Source organism: Pseudophryne corroboree, chromosome 7 (genome assembly GCF_028390025.1).
Source record: "Pseudophryne corroboree isolate aPseCor3 chromosome 7, aPseCor3.hap2, whole genome shotgun sequence".
Lineage (NCBI taxonomy): Eukaryota > Metazoa > Chordata > Amphibia > Anura > Myobatrachidae > Pseudophryne > Pseudophryne corroboree.
In genome coordinates, this window is record NC_086450.1 from 206726637 (window position 1) to 206743630 (window position 16994).

The 16994-nt window shown below is 50.4% G+C and overlaps 1 protein-coding gene across 3 annotated transcripts in view; it reads right to left on the reverse strand.

Moving 5' to 3' along the window:
• LOC134943527 (uncharacterized) overlaps positions 1-9932 on the reverse strand; it is a 160904-nt gene extending 150972 nt beyond the window's left edge. For 2 of the 3 annotated variants that reach the window (XM_063932320.1, XM_063932322.1), the window contains exon 1: positions 8893-9024. In XM_063932320.1, coding sequence (XP_063788390.1) covers positions 8893-8988 — 96 coding nt within the window. In that variant the 5' untranslated portion in view covers positions 8989-9024. Of the gene's footprint in view, positions 1-8892; positions 9025-9512 lie in introns of those variants that run through there. The other variant, XM_063932321.1, reaches the window with a different exon arrangement.
• Positions 9933-16994: the final 7062 nt, after the last annotated feature.

Genomic DNA, 16994 nt, shown 5'->3' on the forward strand with positions numbered 1-16994 from the left:
GAGGAAACACATACACTGACTGGAACACCCACGGTGTTACCAGAGCGTCCACAGCTATTGCCTGAGGGTCTCTTGACCTGGCGCAATACCTGTCCATTTTTTTGTTGAGGCGGGACGCCATCATATCCACCTTTGGTTTTTCCCAACGGTTCACAATCATGTGGAAGACTTCTGGATGAAGTCCCCACTCTCCCGGGTGTAGATCGTGTCTGCTGAGGAAGTCCGCTTCCCAGTTGTCCACTCCCGGAATGAACACTGCTGACAGTGCTATCACATGATCTTCCGCCCAGCGAAGAATCCTTGCAGCTTCTGCCATTGCCTTCCTGCTTCTTGTGCCGCCCTGTCTGTTTACGTGGGCGACTGCCGTGATGTTGTCCGACTGGATCAACACCGGCTGACCCTGAAGCAGGGGTTTTGCCAGGCTTAGAGCATTGTAAATCGCTCTTAGCTCCAGTATATTTATGTGAAGAGACATCTCCAGGCTTGACCACACTCCCTGGAAGTTTCTTCCCTGTGTGACCGCTCCCCAGCCTCTCAGACTGGCATCCGTGGTCACCAGGACCCAGTCCTGTATGCCGAATCTGCGGGCCTCTAACAGATGAGCACTCTGCAACCACCACAGAAGAGACACCCTTGTCCGTGGAGACAAAGTTATCCGCTGATGCATCTGCAGATGCGATCCGGACCATTTGTCCAGCAGATCCCACTGAAAAGTTCGTGCGTGGAATCTGCCGAATGGAATCGCTTCGTAAGAAGCCACCATTTTTCCCAGGACTCTTGTGCATTGATGCACAGACACTTTTCCTGGTTTTAGGAGGTTCCTGACAAGTTCGGATAACTCCCTGGCTTTCTCCTCCGGAAGAAACACCTTTTTCTGAACCGTGTCCAGAATCATTCCCAGGAACAGCAGACGTGTCGTCGGGGTCAATTGAGATTTTGGAAAATTCAGAATCCACCCGTGCTGTTGCAGCACTACTTGGGTTAGTGCTACTACGTCCCCCAGCTGTTCTCTGGACCTTGCCCTTATCAGGAGATCGTCCAAGTAAGGGATAATTAATACGCCTTTTCTTCGCAGAAGAAACATCATTTCGGCCATTACCTTGGTAAAGACCCGAAGGTGCCGTGGACAATCCAAACGGCAGCGTCTGAAACTGATAATGACAGTTTTGCACCACGAACCTGAGGTACCCTTGATGTGAAGGGCAAATTGGGACATGCAGGTAAGCATCCTTGATATCCAGGGACACCATAAAGTCCCCTTCTTCCAGATTCGCTATCACTGCTCTGAGTGACTCCATCTTGAACTTGAATTTTTGTATGTACAGGTTCAAAGATTTCAGATTTAGAATAGGTCTTACCGAGCCGTCCGGCTTCGGTACCACAAATAGTGTGGAATAATACCCCTTTCCCTGTTGTAGGAGGGGTACCTTGACTATCACCTGCCGAGAATACAGCTTGTGAATGGCTTCCAATACCGTCGCCCTGTCTGAGGGAGACGTTGGCAGAGCAGACTTTAGGAACCGGCGAGGGGGAGACTTCTCGAATTCCAACCTGTAACCCTGAGATACTACCTGCAGGATCCAGGGGTCCACCTGTGAGTGAGCCCACTGTACGCTGAAATTCTTGAGTCGACCCCCCACCGCCCCTGAGTCCGCTTGTAAAGCCCCAACGTCATGCTGAGGGCTTTGCAGAAGCCGGGGAGGGCTTCTGCTCCTGGGAGGGAGCTGCTTGGTGCACTCTCTTACCCTTTCCTTTGCCTCGGGGCAGATATGACTGTCCTTTTGCCCGCTTGTTCTTATAGGAACGAAAGGACTGCGGCTGAAAAGACTGTCTTTTTCTGTTGGGAGGGGACCTGAGGTAAAAAGGTGGATTTCCCGGCTGTTGCCGTGGCCACCAAATCCGATAGACCGACCCCAAATAATTCCTCCCCTTTATACGGCAATACTTCCATATGCCGTTTGGAATCCGCATCACCTGACCACTGTTGCGTCCATAAACTTCTTCTGGCAGATATGGACATCGCACTTACTCTCGATGCCAGAGTGCAAATATCCCTCTGAGCATCTCGCATATAAAGAAAAGCATCCTTTAATTGCTCTATAGTTAATAAAATACTGTCCCTATCCAGGGTATCAATATTTTCAGTCAGGGAATCCGACCAAACCACCCCAGCACTGCACATCCATGCAGAGGCGATGGCTGGTCGCAGTATAACACCAGTATGAGTGTATATACTTTTCAGGGTAGTTTCCAGCCTCCTATCAGCTGGATCCTTGAGGGTGGCCGTTTCAGGAGACGGTAACGCCACTTGTTTTGATAAGCGTGTGAGTGCCTTATCCACCCTAGGGGGTGTTTCCCAGCGCGCCCTAACCTCTGGCGGGAAAGGATATAATGCCAATAACTTCTTTGAAATTAGCAGTTTTCTATCGGGGTTAACCCACGCTTCATCACACACTTCATTCAATTCCTCTGATTCAGGAAAAACTACAGGTAGTTTTTTCAGACCCCACATAATACCCCTTTTTGTGGTACTTGCAGTATCAGAGATATGCAAAGCCTCCTTCATTGCCGTGATCATATAACGTGTGGCCCTACTGGAAAATACGTTTGTTTCTTCACCGTCGACACTAGATTCGGTGTCCGTGTCTGGGTCTGTGTCGACCGACTGAGGTAAAGGGCGTTTTACAGCCCCTGACGGTGTCTGAGACGCCTGGACAGGTACTAACTGGTTTGCCGGCCGTCTCATGTCGTCAACTGATTTTTGTAACGTGCTGACATTATCACGTAATTCCATAAACAAAGCCATCCATTCCGGTGTCGACTCCCTAGCGGGTGACATCACCATTACCGGCAATTGCTCCGCCTCCACACCAACATCGTCCTCATACATGTCGACACACACGTACCGACACACAGCAGACACACAGGGAATGCTCTTATCGAAGACAGGACCCCACTAGCCCTTTGGGGAGACAGAGGGAGAGTTTGCCAGCACACACCCAAGCGCTATAAATATATAGGAACAACCCTACAGAAGTGTTGTTTCCTTTATAGCAGCTTAATATATCAATATCGCCAAAAAAGTGCCCCCCCTCTCTGTTTTTTTACCCTGTTTCTGTAGTGCAGTGCAGGGGAGAGTCCTGGGAGCCTTCCTCGCAGCGGAGCTGTGCAGGAAAATGGCGCTGTGTGCTGAGGAGATAGGCCCCGCCCCCTATTTCGGCAGGCTCTTCTCCCGGTGTTTGTGAGACCTGGCAGGGGTTAAATACATCCATATAGCCCCAGGGGCTATATGTGATGTATTTTTAGCCAGAACAAGGTATTATCATTGCTGCCCAGGGCGCCCCCCCCCAGCGCCCTGCACCCTCAGTGACCGCTGGTGTGAAGTGTGCTGACAACAATGGCGCACAGCTGCAGTGCTGTGCGCTACCTCATGAAGACTGAAAAGTCTTCTGCCGCCGGTTTCTGTACCTCTTCACTTTTCGGCATCTGCAAGGGGGTCGGCGGCGCGGCTCCGGGACCGGACTCCATGGCTGGGCCTGTGTTCGATCCCTCTGGAGCTAATGGTGTCCAGTAGCCTAAGAAGCCAATCCATCCTGCACGCAGGTGAGTTCACTTCTTCTCCCCTAAGTCCCTCGTTGCAGTGAGCCTGTTGCCAGCAGGACTCACTGAAAATAAAAAACCTAATAACTTTTTCTAAGCAGCTCTTTAGGAGAGCCACCTAGATTGCACCCTGCTCGGACGGGCACAAAAACCTAACTGGGGCTTGGAGGAGGGTCATAGGGGGAGGAGCCAGTGCACACCACCTAGTCCTAAAGCTTTTATTTTTGTGCCCTGTCTCCTGCGGAGCCGCTAATCCCCATGGTCCTGACGGAGTCCCAGCATCCACTAGGACGTCAGAGAAATAAGAATTTACTTACCGATAATTCTATTTCTCGTAGTCAGTAGTGGATGCTGGGGACTCCATAAGGACCATGGGGAATAGCGGCTCCGCAGGAGACAGGGCACAAAAGTAAAAGCTTTAGGATCAGGTGGTGTGCACTGGCTCCTCCCCCTATGACCCTCCTCCAAGCCTCAGTTAGGATACTGTGCCCGGACGAGCGTACACAATAAGGAAGGATTTTGAATCCCGGGTAAGACTCATACCAGCCACACCAATCACACTGTACAACCTGTGATCTGAACCCAGTTAACAGCATGATAACAGCGGAGCCTCTGAAAAGATGGCTCACAACAATAATAACCCGATTTTTGTAACAATAACTATGTACAAGTATTGCAGACAATCCGCACTTGGGATGGGCGCCCAGCATCCACTACGGACTACGAGAAATAGAATTATCGGTAAGTAAATTCTTATTTTCTCTGACGTCCTAAGTGGATGCTGGGGACTCCGTAAGGACCATGGGGATTATACCAAAGCTCCCAAACGGGCGGGAGAGTGCGGATGACTCTGCAGCACCGAATGAGAGAACTCCAGGTCCTCCTCAGCCAGGGTATCAAATTTGTAGAATTTTGCAAACGTGTTTGCCCCTGACCAAGTAGCAGCTCGGCAAAGTTGTAAAGCCGAGACCCCTCGGGCAGCCGCCCAAGATGAGCCCACCTTCCTTGTGGAATGGGCATTTACATATTTTGGCTGTGGCAGGCCTGCCACAGAATGTGCAAGCTGAATTGTACTACACATCCAACTAGCAATCGTCTGCTTAGAAGCAAGAGCACCCCGTTTGTTGGGTGCATACAGGATAACAGCAAGTCAGTTTTCCTGACTCCAGCCGTCCTGGAAACATATATTTTCAGGGCCCTGACAACATCTAGCAACTTGGAGTCCTCCAAGTCCCTAGTAGCCGCAGGTACCACAATAAGCTGGTTCAGGTGAAACGCTGACACCACCTTAGGGAGAAACTGGGGATGAGTCCGCAGCTCTGCCCTGTCCGAATGGACAATCAGATATGGGCTTTTGTGAGACAAAGCCGCCAATTCTGACACTCGCCTGGCCGAGGCCAGGGCCAACAGCATGGTCACTTTCCATGTGAGATATTTCAAATCCACAGATTTGAGCGGTTTAAACCAATGTGATTTGAGGAATCCCAGAACTACGTTGAGATCCCACAGTGCCACTGGAGGCACAAAAGGGGGTTGTATATGCAGTACTCCCTTGACAAACTTCTGGACTTCAGGAACTGAAGCCAATTCTTTCTGGAAGAAAATCGACAGGGCCGAAATTTGAACCTTAATGGACCCTAATTTGAGGCCCATAGACAGTCCTGTTTGCAGGAAATGCAGGAATCGACCGAGTTGAAATTCCTCCGTGGGGGCCTTCCTGGCCTCACACCATGCAACATATTTTCGCCAAATGCGGTGATAATATTGTGCGGTCACCTCCTTCCTGGCTCTGACCAGGGTAGGGATGACCTCTTCCGGAATGCCTTTTTCCCTTAGGATCCGGCGTTCAACCGCCATGCCGTCAAACGCAGCCGCGGTAAGTCTTGGAACAGACATAATCCTTGCTGAAGCAAGTCCCTTCTTAGTATCTCTTGAAGTTCCGGGTACCAAGTCCTTCTTGGCCAATCCGGAGCCACGAGTATAGTTCTTACTCCTCTCCGTCTTATAATTCTCAGTACCTTGGGTATGAGAGGCAGAGGAGGGAACACATACACCGACTGGTACACCCACGGTGTTACCAGAGCGTCCCAGCTATTGCCTGAGGGTCTCTTGACCTGGCGCAATACCTGTCCAGTTTTTTGTTCAGACGGGACGCCATCATGTCCACCTTTGGTCTTTCCCAACGGTTCACAATCATGTGGAAGACTTCCAGATGAAGTCCCCACTCTCCCGGGTGGAGGTCGTGCCTGCTGAGGAAGTCTGCTTCCCAGTTGTCCACTCCCGGAATGAACACCGCTGACAGTGTTATCACATGATTTTTCGCACAGCGAAGAATCCTTGCTGCCATTGCCCTCCTGCTTCTTGTGCCGCCCTGTCTGTTTACGTGGGCGACTGCCGTGATGTTGTCCGACTGGATCAGCACCAGTTGACTTTGAAGCAGAGGTCTTCCTAGGCTCAGAGCATTGTAACTTGCCCTTAGCTCCAGTATATTTATGTGGAGAGAAGTCTCCAGACTTGACCACACTCCTTGGAAATTTCTTCCCTGTGTGACTGCTCCCCAGCCTCTCAGGCTGGCATCCGTGGTCACCAGGACCCAGTCCTGAATGCCGAATCTGCTGCCCTCTAGTAGATGAGCACTCTGCAGCCACCACAGAAGAGACACCCTTGTCCTTGGAGACAGGATTATCCGCTGATGCATCTGAAGATGCGATCCGGACCATTCGTCCAGCAGATCCCACTGAAAAATTCTTGCGTGAAATCTGCCGAATGGAATCGCTTCGTAAGAAGCCACCATTTTTCCCAGGACTCTTGTGCATTGATGCACTGACACTTGGCCTGGTTCTAGGAGGTTCCTAACTAGCTCGGATAACTCCCCGGCTTTCTCCTCCGGGAGGATCACCTTTTTCTGGACTGTGTCCAGAATCATCCCTAGGAACAGCAGACGTGTCGTCGGAATCAGCTGCGATTTTGGAATATTTAGAATCCATCCGTGCTGTCGTAGAACTACTTGAGATAGTGCTACTCCGACCTCCAACTGTTCTCTGGACCTTGCCCTTATCAGGAGATCGTCCAAGTAAGGGATAATTAAGACGCCTTTTCTTTGAAGAAGAATCATCATTTCGGCCATTACCTTGGTAAAGACCCGTGGTGCCGTGGACAATCCAAACGGCAGCGTCTGAAACTGATAGTGACAGTTCTGTACCACGAACCTGAGGTACCCTTGGTGAGAAGGGCAATTTGGGACATGGAGGTAAGCATCCTTGATGTCCAGGGACACCATATAGTCCCCTTCTTCCTGGTTCGCTATCACTGCTCTGAGTGACTCCATCTTGATTTGAACCTTTGTATGTAAGTGTTCAAAGATTTCAGATTTAGAATAGATCTCACCGAGCCGTCTGGCTTCAGTACCACAAATAGTGTGGAATAATACCCCTTTCCTTGTTGTAGGAGGGGTACTTTGATTATCACCTGCTGGGAATACAGCTTGTGAATTGTTTCCAATACTGCCTCCCTGTCGGAGACGTCTCGAATTTCCAATCTGTACCCCTGGGATACTACTTGTAGGATCCAGGGGTCCACTTGCGAGTGAACCCACTGCGCGCTGAAACTCTTGAGACGACCCCCCACCGCCTTTGAGTCCGCTTGTACGGCCCCAGCGTCATGCTGAGGACTTGGCAGAAGCGGTGGAGGGCTTCTGTTCCTGGGAAGGGGCTGCCTGCTGCAGTCTTCTTCCCTTTCCTCTACCCCTGGGCAGATATGACTGGCCTTTTGCCCACTTGCCCTTATGGGGACGAAAGGACTGAGGCTGAAAGACGGTGTCTTTTTCTTTATACGGCAATACTTCGGTGTTTGAGACGCCTGGACAGGTACTAATTGGTTTGCCGGCCGTCTCATGTCGTCAACCGACCTTGCAGCGTGTTGACATTATCACGTAATTCCCTAAATAAGCCATCCATTCCGGTGTCGACTCCCTAGAGAGTGACATCACCATTACAGGCAATTGCTCCGCCTCCTCGCCAACATCGTCCTCATACATGTCGACACACACGTACCAACACACAGCACACACACAGGGAATGCTCTGATAGAGGACAGGACCCCACTAGCCCTTTGGGGAGACAGAGGGAGAGTTTGCCAGCACACACCAAAACGCTATAATTTTACAGGGACAACCTTATATAAGTGTTTTCCCTTATAGCATCTTAATATGTAATAATATCGCCACAAAAATGCCCCCCCTCTCTGTTTTAACCCTGTTTCTGTAGTGCAGTGCAGGGGAGAGCCTGGGAGCCTTCCCACCAGCAGTTCTGTGAGGGAAAATGGCGCTGTGTGCTGAGGAGAATAGGCCCCGCCCCCTTTTCGGCGGGCTTCTTCTCCCGTTTTTCTGACAACCTGGCAGGGGTTAAATACATCCATATAGCCCCAGAGGCTATATGTGATGTATATTTAGCCAGCATAGGTACTTTCATTGCTGCCCAGGGCGCCCCCCCCAGCGCCCTGCACCCTCAGTGACCGTTGGTGTGAAGTGTGCTGAGAGCAATGGCGCACAGCTGCAGTGCTGTGCGCTACCTTAAGAAGACTGGGAAGTCTTCAGCCGCCGATTTCTGGACCTCTTCTCTCTTCAGCATCTGCAAGGGGGTCGGCGGCGCGGCTCCGGTGACCCATCCAGGCTGTACCTGTGATCGTCCCTCTGGAGCTAGTGTCCAGTAGCCTAAGAAGCCAATCCATCCTGCACACAGGTGAGTTCACTTCTTCTCCCCTAAGTCCCTCGTTGCAGTGAGCCTGTTGCCAGCAGGACTCACTGAAAATAAAAAACCTAATAAAACTTTTACTCTAAGCAGCTCTTTAGGAGAGCCACCTAGATTGCACCCTTCTCGGCCGGGCACAAAAACCTAACTGAGGCTTGAAGGAGGGTCATAGGGGGAGGAGCCAGTGCACACCACCTGATCCTAAAGCTTTTACTTTTGTGCCCTGTCTCCTGCGGAGCCGCTATTCCCCATGGTCCTTACGGAGTCCCCAGCATCCACTTAGGACGTCAGAGAAAAACAAAAGGAGCTGATTGGTTGGCAGTTTATCTGACTCCAAAACTTAGTACATATGTCCCTCATAATCTACAGAATGGCAAATACAATTTTAAACATATACATCTGCTTGGCAATGGCAGCCCAGCAATATTTATAGTACTCAGGTACTGTATGTGCATGAGGTCAGTATAAGGGGCAGTAAGGAAGCCATTTACAGTGTATTAGGGTCATTCTGGCAGTGCCAGATACGTGTATGATTTGCCCCTACCCCAGACGAACAAGTGCATACAAAGCTTCTCAGTGGCAGGGGTCGCTGCAGGAAGCAGGTCTCGTCCAGTGTTCCGGAATCTGGTCCGGCTTTCATCGAATTCCATTGTTAGTGTATCAGGGTCAGAGACTTACACTTACCAGGTATGTGTATAAGGGGGTATATGGAAAGTGTTACAGTGTCACAGACTCACAGTACCCAGGTATCTGTACAAGGATGATATAAAGAATAGAATGGAAGCTGTATTATTTAGCTTAGGGTCAGACACTTGCAGTACCTGTTAATACTATTATGTATGATGTTGGCAAAATGGGCTGTGTGGAAACATTGCCAGGGTAACAGTCAAGGTCTGACATTACCTAGGTACAGGTATATGTATGAGAATGGCATAAGGCAGGGCGGAAACTGCGTTATAGCGTACAGGAGTCTGAGACTAGCACTGCAGTACCCAGTAATGTGTGGTAGCATGGCAAATGGGACTGGCAGTGGCAATGCCAGGTACCGTATATGTATGAGCAAGCATGGTATAAGGCTAAAGGAACAAACAGTATTATAAGCATGGAGACACAGCACTGGATGCGACCAGGTGTAACAGCTAAGTACTCCCTGGCGCCACCTACCTGCAGTGCGGGACGCTCACGCTCACTAGCAGCGCGCCTGGTTTAATTCAAACTCACTGCAGCTTCCTGCTCCTCTCACAATAGAGACGCAGCTGTACCGGAAATGAAGGGACTTTCAGAGACAGTTGAGGGTTTACCAATATAAGGGCGGCACGCTAGGAGGACCCGCGGTAACCGGGGTTACAGAAGACGCCGATGTCCTGAACACCAGTGTGTCAAAATGACATCGCCAGGGGATCCACAAAGTCGCTTACAGCCCACTGCCAGGAGGGTAGAAAGTACGGTAGATGCTAGAATCAAGTGGGCTAAGGGACCTTTTCCGTAAGGGGGAGGAGTTACGACGCAAGGGGGAGGAGCTAGGCCAGCGGGATAGTTCCTCTACTATCCACGCCACCAACTATTACCTTTAGTAATTAGGTGGTGAGCGGAGCGGAGCGAGCCACCGTGCCCGAAGCGTGGCGAGCGAAGCGAGCCCGCAAGGGTACTTTTCGGGTACCCTGTTCGCCCGTAGCTCCTCCCCCTGGTGACGTAGCTCCTCCCCTCAATACGTCACAAGGTCCCTTCAGCCCCTCCGATATAGAACCAACCGTAGAAGTACGGTTGGTTCTATATCGGAGTGGGAGAAGGGACCTTGTGACGTACCTAGGGGAGGAGACACGTCACCAGGGGGAGGAGCTACGGCCGAACAGGGTACCCGAAAAGTACCCTCGCTGGCTCGCTTCGCAAGCCACGCTTTGGGCTCGGTGGCTCGCTCCGCTCGCCACCTAATTACCAAAGGTAATAGTTGGTGGCGGGGATAGTAGAGCAACTGTCCCGCTGGCCTAGCTCCTCCCCCCTTGAGTCGTGGCTCCGCCCTCTGACGGAAAGGGTCCCTTAGGCCACTTGGATCTAGCCTCAACCGTAGAAGTACTCTATGCACCCAACCCCGTGCTTATTGTTTTTTCTCAGTCCTAGAGGATGCTGGGGACGCTTCAAGAACCATGGGGTATAGATGGGATCCGCAGGAGACATGGGGGCACTTTAAAGGCCCATACACATTAGACGATGTCGCTCTGTGAGCAACATTGTCTAACGTTTCCCCCTCCCTGGCCGGCCGGTCGGCGGCCGCCTGTACGCACTGAGCGATATGACCGCTCAGTGCGTACTGTCTGTGCGGATGTGGACTGTCGTGGACGACAGTCCACATCCTTCATGCAAGCCCTACCGACAGCGACGATCCCTCTATGCCCCTCCTCCAGACTCCAGTTTAGAATCTGTGCCCAGTGAGACTGCACACTGGGGAGCTCTCCAGAGTTTCTCAGAAAAAGACTTATGTTAGGTTTATTATTTTCAGGGAGAACTGCTGGCAATAGTCTCCCTGCATCGTGGGACTTAGGGGAGAGAAGCAGACCTACTTCTGTGAGTTTCAAGGCTCTGCTTCTTAGGCTACAGGACACCATTAGCTCCTGAGGGTCTGAACGCTAGGTACGCCTAGATGCTTGTTCCCGGAGCCCGCCGTCACCCCCCCTTGCAGAGCCAGAAGTCAGAAGACGGGTAAGTAGAAGATCAGAAGACTTCAGTGACGGCTTGGAGATACCGCACAGCGGCCGCGCTGCGCGCCATGTTCTCACACACAGCGGCACTACAGGGTGCAGGGCGCGGGGGGGGGGGGGGGGCGGGCAGCATGTAAGTCCTCTTTAGACCTGGCAAAAGTGGATTTTAAGTGCCTAGGCACTGAATCCGGGCCCCCGCCAGTATAAATATTGAATAAAATAGCGGGGCTGAAGCGCGCCATTGAGGGGGCGTGGCTTAGCCCTCACAGCTCTTACCAGCGCCATTTTCTCTCCACGGAGCTGCAGAGACGCTGGCCTTCCTCCTTGCTGTACAAGTAACAGGGTGCAAAAAAAGGGGGGGGGCAGAGTATATTTGGTGCTATTTAATGTAATATAAAGCGCTAACGGGTCTGGGACTTTATATAAAAGTGTTCAGAACCGGGATATGCACTGGGTTGTGAGCTGCCAAACTCCCTCTGTGTTTCTCTGACAGGCTTTACTGTGGGTCTGTCCCCTATATGCCCAGTGTGTTTGTGTGTGTCGGTGCACGTGTGTCGACATGTCTGAGGCAGAGTGCTCTTCCCAGGAGTCGACTGGATTAGGGAAAGAAACGGCTGTGGGAGTGACCCTGTTGGCACCGCCGACTCCTGATTGGGTAAATGTTCTGAGTGCTTTGTATGTGAATGTGGCTCGGTTGAATAAAAGATTGGATAAATCTGAGTCTCAAAACCAGGCATAGAAAAAATCCGTAGAGGATGTGTTGTCCCAGGTTCAGACCCCTTCGGGGTCACAAAAGCATTCATTTACCCAGATAGCAGATACAGATACCGACACGGACTCTGACTCCAGTGTCGACTATAGTGATGCCAGATTAAATCCAAAACCGGCTAAGAGCATTCAGTACATGATTGTGGCGATAAAAGACTTACATATCACGGAGGATCCTGCTGTTCCTGATACAAGGGTCTGTATGTTTAAAGGAAAGAAACCTGAGGTAACGTTTCCTCACTCATGAACTGAACACGCTTTTTGAACAGGTCTGGGAAAATCCTGACAAGAAGCTTCAGATTCCCAAGAGAATTCCGGTGGCATATCCGTTCCCCTCGGGGGATAGGGAAAAGTGGGAGTCACCCCATCACTGTGGACAAAGCTTTATCACGGCTGTCCAAAAAGGTGGCGCTGTCGTCCCCTGAAACGGCAGCCCTAAAGGAACCTGCGGATCGTAAGCAAGAAAATACTTTGAAATTCATTTATGTCACTACGCGTACGCTGCTCAGACCTGCCGTGGCTTCGGCATGGGTAAGTAGCGCTATTGAAAAATGGGCAGATAACTTGTCATCTGATATAGATACCCTAGACAGGGATAGTGGGAGTAATTCCAAGTTGATCGCAGCAGGACATTTTTTAGCAGTTGGGCAAAACCATGTGCACTTCAGGGGGGGCAGATATAACATGTGCAGAGAGAGTTAGATTTGGGTGGGGGGTGTTCAATCTGCAATCTAATTTGCAGTGTAAAAATAAAGCAACCAGTATTTACCCTGCACAAAAATAAATTAACCCACCCAAATCTAACTCTCTCTGCACATGTTATATCTGCCTCCCCTGCAGTGCACATGGTTTTGCCCATCTGCTAAAAAAAGTCCTGCTGCGATCAACTTGGAATTACCCCCAGTGTTCTTTTGACACTGGGTCATATCAGGGACGCTGCAGCCTATCTAAAGGAAGTTGCGAGGGATATTGGCCTTTTGGGATCAAGGGCCAATGCCATGGCAGTCTCAGCCAAGATAGCATTGTGGATTCATCAATGGAATGCTGATGCGGACTCTAAGAAGGCTATGGAGTCTCTGCCGTATAAAGGTGGTGTCTTGTTTGGTGACGGCCTCACTGACCTGGTATCTACGGCTACCGCGGGTAAGTCGTCATTTTTACCTTATGTTCCTGCACAACAAAAGAAAACGTACCACTATCAGATGCAGTCCTTTCGGCCCAATAAATACAAAAAAGGCAGAGGGACTTCCTTCCTTACTTCTAGATGAAGAGGAAAGGGAAAAAGGTCACCGGCTGTGGCAAGTTCCCAAGAGCAGAAGTCCTCCCCGACTGCTGCCAAATCCACCGCATGACGCTGGGGCTCCTCTGAGGGAGTCAGCACCGGTGGGGGCACGTCTCAAACTCCTCAGTCAATTCTGGGCTCGTTTGGCCCTAGACCCATGGGTTTTAGAAATAGTGTCCCAGGGTTACCAACTAGAGTTTAAAGACGTTCCCCCTCGCCGATTTTTCAAATCGGCCTTACCAGCTTCCCTTCAGGACAGGGAGGTAGTATGCAAAGCAATACAAAAATTGTGTCTAAATCAGGTCATTGTCAGGGTTCCCCTGTCGCAACAGGGAGAAGGCTTTTATTTCAGCCTGTTCGTGGTCCCGAAGCTAGACGGCTCAGTCAGACCAATCCTGAACCTCAAATCCCTCAATTTCTACCTAAGGAAATTCAAATTCAAGATGGAATCTCTCCGGGCAGTGATCTCCAGTCTGGAGGAGGGGGAGTTTATGGTGTCGGTAGATATAAAGGATGCCTACTTGCATGTTCCCATTTATCCTCCACATCAGGCTTATCTGAGGTTTGCGATGCAGGATTGCCATTATCAGTTTCAGACGTTGCCGTTTGGTCTGGCCACGGCTCCGAGAATTGTCACCAAAGTAATGGCGGAAATGATGGTTCTCCTGCGCAAGCAGGGAGTCACAATTATCCCGTACTTGGACGATCTCTTGATAAAGGCGAGATCCAAGGAGCAATTACTGCAGAACATTACGCTCTCCCTGACAATTCTACAACAACATGGTTGGCTCCTAAACCTGCCAAAATCACAGTTGGTTCCGACAACACGGCTGTCATTCTTGGGTATGATTCTGGACACAGACTTGCAGAGAATCTTTCTTCCAGTGGAAAAGGCTCTGGAAATTCAGAACATAGTCAAACAGATTCTGAAACCGGCAAGAGTGTCGATTCATCAATGCACTCGGTTGCTGGGGAAGATGGTGGCGTCCTACGAGGCCATTCAGTTTGGCAGATTCCATGCCAGGGTGTTTCAGTGGGACCTGTTGGACAAGTGGTCCGGGTCGCACCTGCACATGCACCAGAAAATAATCCTGTCCTCAAGGACCAGAATCTCCCTCCTGTGGTGGCTGCACAGCTCTCAGCTCTTAGAGGGTCGCAGGTTCGGGATTCAGGATTGGATCCTGGTTGTCACAACTGAGGGCCTGAGCTGACGGGAGGCAGCCTCAGTTGTAGGGGCTGAGATGTACCGGAACCTGGGAGGTTGTATCAGACCCCTGGACATGTAAGTAACATGAATAATAACTGCCCGAAGGCGTGACCACGACAACTTAGATAAAAGTCAATGATGTTTATTATGACAACTCCGCATCACAGCAGCAATAAAAGAAAACGTAAAAGTCAGCAAAGAATAAATACAGTTCCTGAGTACTACAGCATGGCAGGAGCCACAGGGCACTGGTAGTGTGAGATAGTTCTTATGATCTTCTAGATGGAAAGTCCTTACCAGGCCCGGCTGTAGCAATGGAGATAACCCAGGATTGTACCAGCTGGTGTTCCAGGAAGAGCTGGGTTGCTGAAGGTAAAACAGCTGCTGTGGATACTGGCTGGAACCAAACTGTTGTTAGCACGGAGTGGATACTGGCTGGAACCAGTTAAATAATAAATGAACTTTGGGAGCGATGAAATGTGAACTGAAATGTAGAACTTGAGAGCGGAGAAATAATAATTCCGGTGGAGAGTGGTAAAGTGTAGAAAGGACACCGGCCCTTTAAGGGAAGCTGTACTCTGCTGGAAGCTGAGGCTGGAAGCAGGTAGTGTTGTAGCTGGAAACAGATGAATCCACAATGGATTGGAGAGTCAGGCTACACCGCAGGTGGAATGCTGGTGCGGGTCTCTATGGTGGAAGTCTTGAGACAGGAGCTGGAACCTGGAAGACAATCATAGAAGAGAGACAAACAGGAACTAGGTTTGACAACCAAAGCACTGACGTCTTCCTTGCTCAGGTACAGCTTACTTATACCTGCAGCAAGGAAGGGGTTGGCTAGGCAATTATGCAAATCAACAACACAGACAGCAGATTGGTGGAAATGATCAGATGACAGAATCCAAGATGGCTGCGCCCATGCAGACACTTGGAGGGAAGTTTGGTTTGTAATCCATGTGGTCTGGGAAACAGTAATGGCGGCGCCGGCCACCGGAGACAGGAGACGCCAGGCTGATAGATGCACATTTAACCACGCGGGCACAGCGGAGGCCGCGGCTGATGAAAAGACCACTCTGCATGTGGAAACTCAGGAACAGCGGAATCCGGTCCTGGAACGCTGAGCCCGCCTTAGGAGGCATCTGAAGGGTAAGTAATGGCGTCCAGATACCCGGATCGTGACAGCACCCCCCCCTTTAGGAGTGGCCCCAGGACACTTCTTAGGCTTTAAAGGAAACTTTGCGTGGAAATTTCGGACCAAGGCAGGAGCATGGACGTCAGAGGCATTGGTCCAAGAGCGTTCTTCAGGACCATAGCCCTTCCAGTCAATGAGATACTGAAGTTGACCGTAACGGTGACGTGAGTCCAGGATCTTGGCCACTTCATACTCAACGCCTCGTTGAGTTTGGACTTTCGGAGTTGGTGGAAGTGAGGAATGAAACCGATTCAAGATTAGTGGTTTCAATAGGGAAACATGGAATGTCCTGGGTATTTTTAAGAAGGGAGGTAACTGGAGTCTGTAAGCAACAGGATTGATGACTTGATCAATTTTAAAAGGACCGATGTAGCGAGGTGCAAACTTCATACTGGGAACTCTTAACCTCAAATTCTTCGTGGATAACCATACCCGATCACCCACCTTGAGAGCAGGAACTGCTCGACGCTTCTTATCCGCAAACTTCTTGTACCTGAACGATGCCTTGAGCAGAGCTGATCGTACGCTCTTCCAGATATTGGCAAACTGATGCAAGGTGATATCCACTGCGGGAACAGAAGTTGCTGGAAGCGGTTGAAACTCAGGGACTTTAGGGTGGAATCCAAAGTTGGTGAAGAATGGTGTTGAGGAAGATGAAGAATGATACTGGTTGTTATGACAGAACTCGGCCCAGGGAAGTAATTGAACCCAGTCATCTTGAGAGGAGGACACATAGATGCGGAGGAAGGCCTCCAAGTCCTGATTCACCCTCTCAGTTTGACCATTGGTCTGAGGATGGTAAGCCGTGGAAAACTTTAACTTGACTTGGAGGACTTGACATAAACTTCGCCAGAATTTGGCTGTGAATTGAACTCCTCGATCTGAGATAATTTCTTCTGGAAGACCGTGGAGTCGGAAGATCTCTTGTATGAATACTTGAGCCAACTTGGAAGCTGACGGAAGGCCGGTGAGAGGAATGAAGTGTGCCATCTTGGTGAACCGGTCAACTACCACCCAGATGGTATTGAACTTGTTGCACATGGGCAAATCTGTAATAAAATCCATCGACAAATGGGTCCATGGTCGACGGGGAACAGATAGTGGAACCAGTTGCCCCGCAGGCGACTGGCGGGATACTTTATGTTGAGCACACTTTGGGCAAGATGCAATAAACTCCAAAACGTCCTTTTTCAGAGTTGGCCACCAATAGGACCTAGAGATAAACTCCAGGGTTTTTTGGATACCTGTATGTCCGGCAAAACGGGAAGCATGGGCCCAATGCATGAGCTTCTTCCTTAGTGTCGGCTTCACAAAACTTTTCCCTGATGGGGGCGTAGAGTCCATCCCTACCGTGGAGAATGCCAACGGATTTATAATAGGATGCTTGTCTGATGACTCTGACTCATTTTCTTGCTCCCATGAGCGGGAAAGGGCATCGGCCTTGCGATTCTGAGAGCCCGGACAGAACTGGAGTTTAAAGTTGAACCTGGAAAAGAAAAGTGCC